Below are 2,120 nucleotides of genomic sequence, written 5' to 3'. Positions count from 1 at the left end.
AAATTAAAGTCGACCGATACAACGGGACAACTTTTATATATATATATATATATATATATATATATATATATATATACGAGGTGTCATTTCTTTTTGTTATACGTCTTTCTTGACGCAAGATTTTAAAATTTTTCCTGTGTTTAAAAATGGAAAGAAATCCGATCGTAATTGAAACACTCACGCGCATCTACTTTTTTCACTTTCTCGCAATTGTTTTTGGGCAAAACCGAAAACAATCTTTCCACATAAAAGGGAATTCTCTTAGCAAATAGAACGCAAGTAACAAAAAGTGCAAAGAGTAGAAGTTGCTCGCGGTATCTAGATAATTCAAAGTCAATCGGATCTCGTTATCGTATATATTACCGCATCGAAATCAAGACAAATCGATCAACAGCGACGCAATTTAGCTTGAAAGGAAACCTGCGGCCAGTTTCAATTGTGTGACCTAAGCTTTCTCGGTTTGCATCTTATAAGAATTCGAGTCATCCGGGATTCTTCACGAGCTTCTTCCCGCGATAGTCGTAAACACGTCGGCAGAAAAGCACCATGTCCGATGGTACTGGTATAGGCGGCTGCCGATTCTCCCGTGGATACACTTGGTCCCCTGGCGGAACTATCAAGCCAGGATTCTCTAAGCCTTCTTCAATCCTCCGTAAGTTTTTACGATACCTATCACATAAAAGCATCATCATGTGCAATGATGTAGATAAGCCGATGCTGCTGTTGCTTAGGGGGATAAAAAGTTACGTCTTTCAATTTTAATGCTTTGTGAACTTAGCGAACAGTAAAAAGTTTATATATAACAACAAACTTCGATATTAGTTTATTACAACATAGAGATTTAAGCAGCATGCAAAAAATCTTTTACATTAATTATTTCAAGATCAACAAAAAAGTTTAATTACCAAAGTTGTGATTGGCAAAAAATATTAAAAGCATTTGTGAATCTAATTTATTAATCAAACGTATATTCGTATAACTAACTCCACCATCACGGTAGAGATACTCACCGACAATACTCGTTGAACGTCAAGATGTAACATTTGTCTTCTATGCAAGCGACGCTATTTGCATCCCGATGACGCGAAGCAAATACCTCGTCCTCGCTGTCATGCGGCGTTCTACCCTGCTCTGTATGCTCAGGTCTGTAGTACCACAATAACGAGAACATCATCTCACCTAACGAAAGCAGAATAAACGTGATATTAATCGCAAATCGAGAGACTAGGGAAGTGTTTCCGCGAGATCGAAGATATCTACCGTCGTCCGGATTCTCCCAGAGCGCGGCGATCTTCGCTACATATGGTAAGTCGCCTTTCCGCGTACCACTCTTCAGCAAAACGCAGTCTCGAGGTCGCAATACGTCGCCGCTCTCGTGACTCATACTCGCGTAACATCGCCGTATAGCCGTTTCCTCATTCTACATATGATACATTTCAAAATCAATCAGATACTCTCATCGACGAATCGTCATCTAACCGATATCTAGAATCGAACCAATCTTAGTAGCGACTAACATCATCACACGGCAATTAACTGCCAGAAAAATTTCCGAATAAATGAATAATAAATTTTACGCAATACATATGCAATATTATTCTTAATTAAAAATCATTCTGCAAAATTGATAAAATTGTAAACCCACGATTTTGTAAGAAAAATACAACATATCGGCAGCAAACTTAAACACGATAATTTTTTTTTTTTTTTCACGCTATTTATACGTAAAGGTAACTATATAAAGTTTGTGTACAGATTCTATTAATCAGATTTTCCTAAGTCTATCGATAAATGTATAAAAATCGAAATATGTATGTAGCCATTGATAAAATGTTCTCTCTTCATCTCTTTTTTCAATCTTATTACTGCTATGTGATGAGTACAGCGAGGATCTATTTCCTCAAACGATATCAAGGTCCGAATTGAAATGTCCAGGCCAAAAGATGTAATTATCCTTACCGTTAAATAAACTTTGGCTTCAAAAGGCTCCCCCTCCCAGCTCCACCCATTGTTCCACTTCGGTTTCAGGAACGTTTTTCTCGTTAACGTCAGGCTCTCGTTTCCGATCGAGGAATTCTCCAACTTACAGCCCGACTTTTTGGCGCTCGCCGTCTTTTTCG

General features: G+C 38.0%; 1 protein-coding gene across 1 annotated transcript in view; it reads right to left on the bottom strand.

The window, feature by feature from the left end:
- Positions 1-482: 482 nt before the first annotated feature.
- LOC115239732 (inactive histone-lysine N-methyltransferase 2E) overlaps positions 483-2,120 on the bottom strand; it is a 120,764-nt gene continuing 119,126 nt past the window's right edge. Inside the window, exons 11-13 of the mRNA XM_029814419.1 lie at positions 1,261-1,420; positions 1,011-1,179; positions 483-669 (exon numbers count right to left, since the gene is read on the bottom strand). Coding sequence (XP_029670279.1) covers positions 483-669; positions 1,011-1,179; positions 1,261-1,420 — 516 coding nt within the window. The remainder of the gene's footprint in view (positions 670-1,010; positions 1,180-1,260; positions 1,421-2,120) is intronic.

The sequence above is a fragment of the Formica exsecta genome, unplaced genomic scaffold (assembly GCF_003651465.1).
Source record: "Formica exsecta isolate Colony F162 unplaced genomic scaffold, ASM365146v1 scaffold393, whole genome shotgun sequence".
NCBI classification, from domain to species: Eukaryota; Metazoa; Arthropoda; class Insecta; order Hymenoptera; family Formicidae; genus Formica; species Formica exsecta.
The sequence above is the reverse complement of the archived record's forward strand: the minus strand, read 5'-3'. Positions and strand labels throughout refer to the sequence as shown.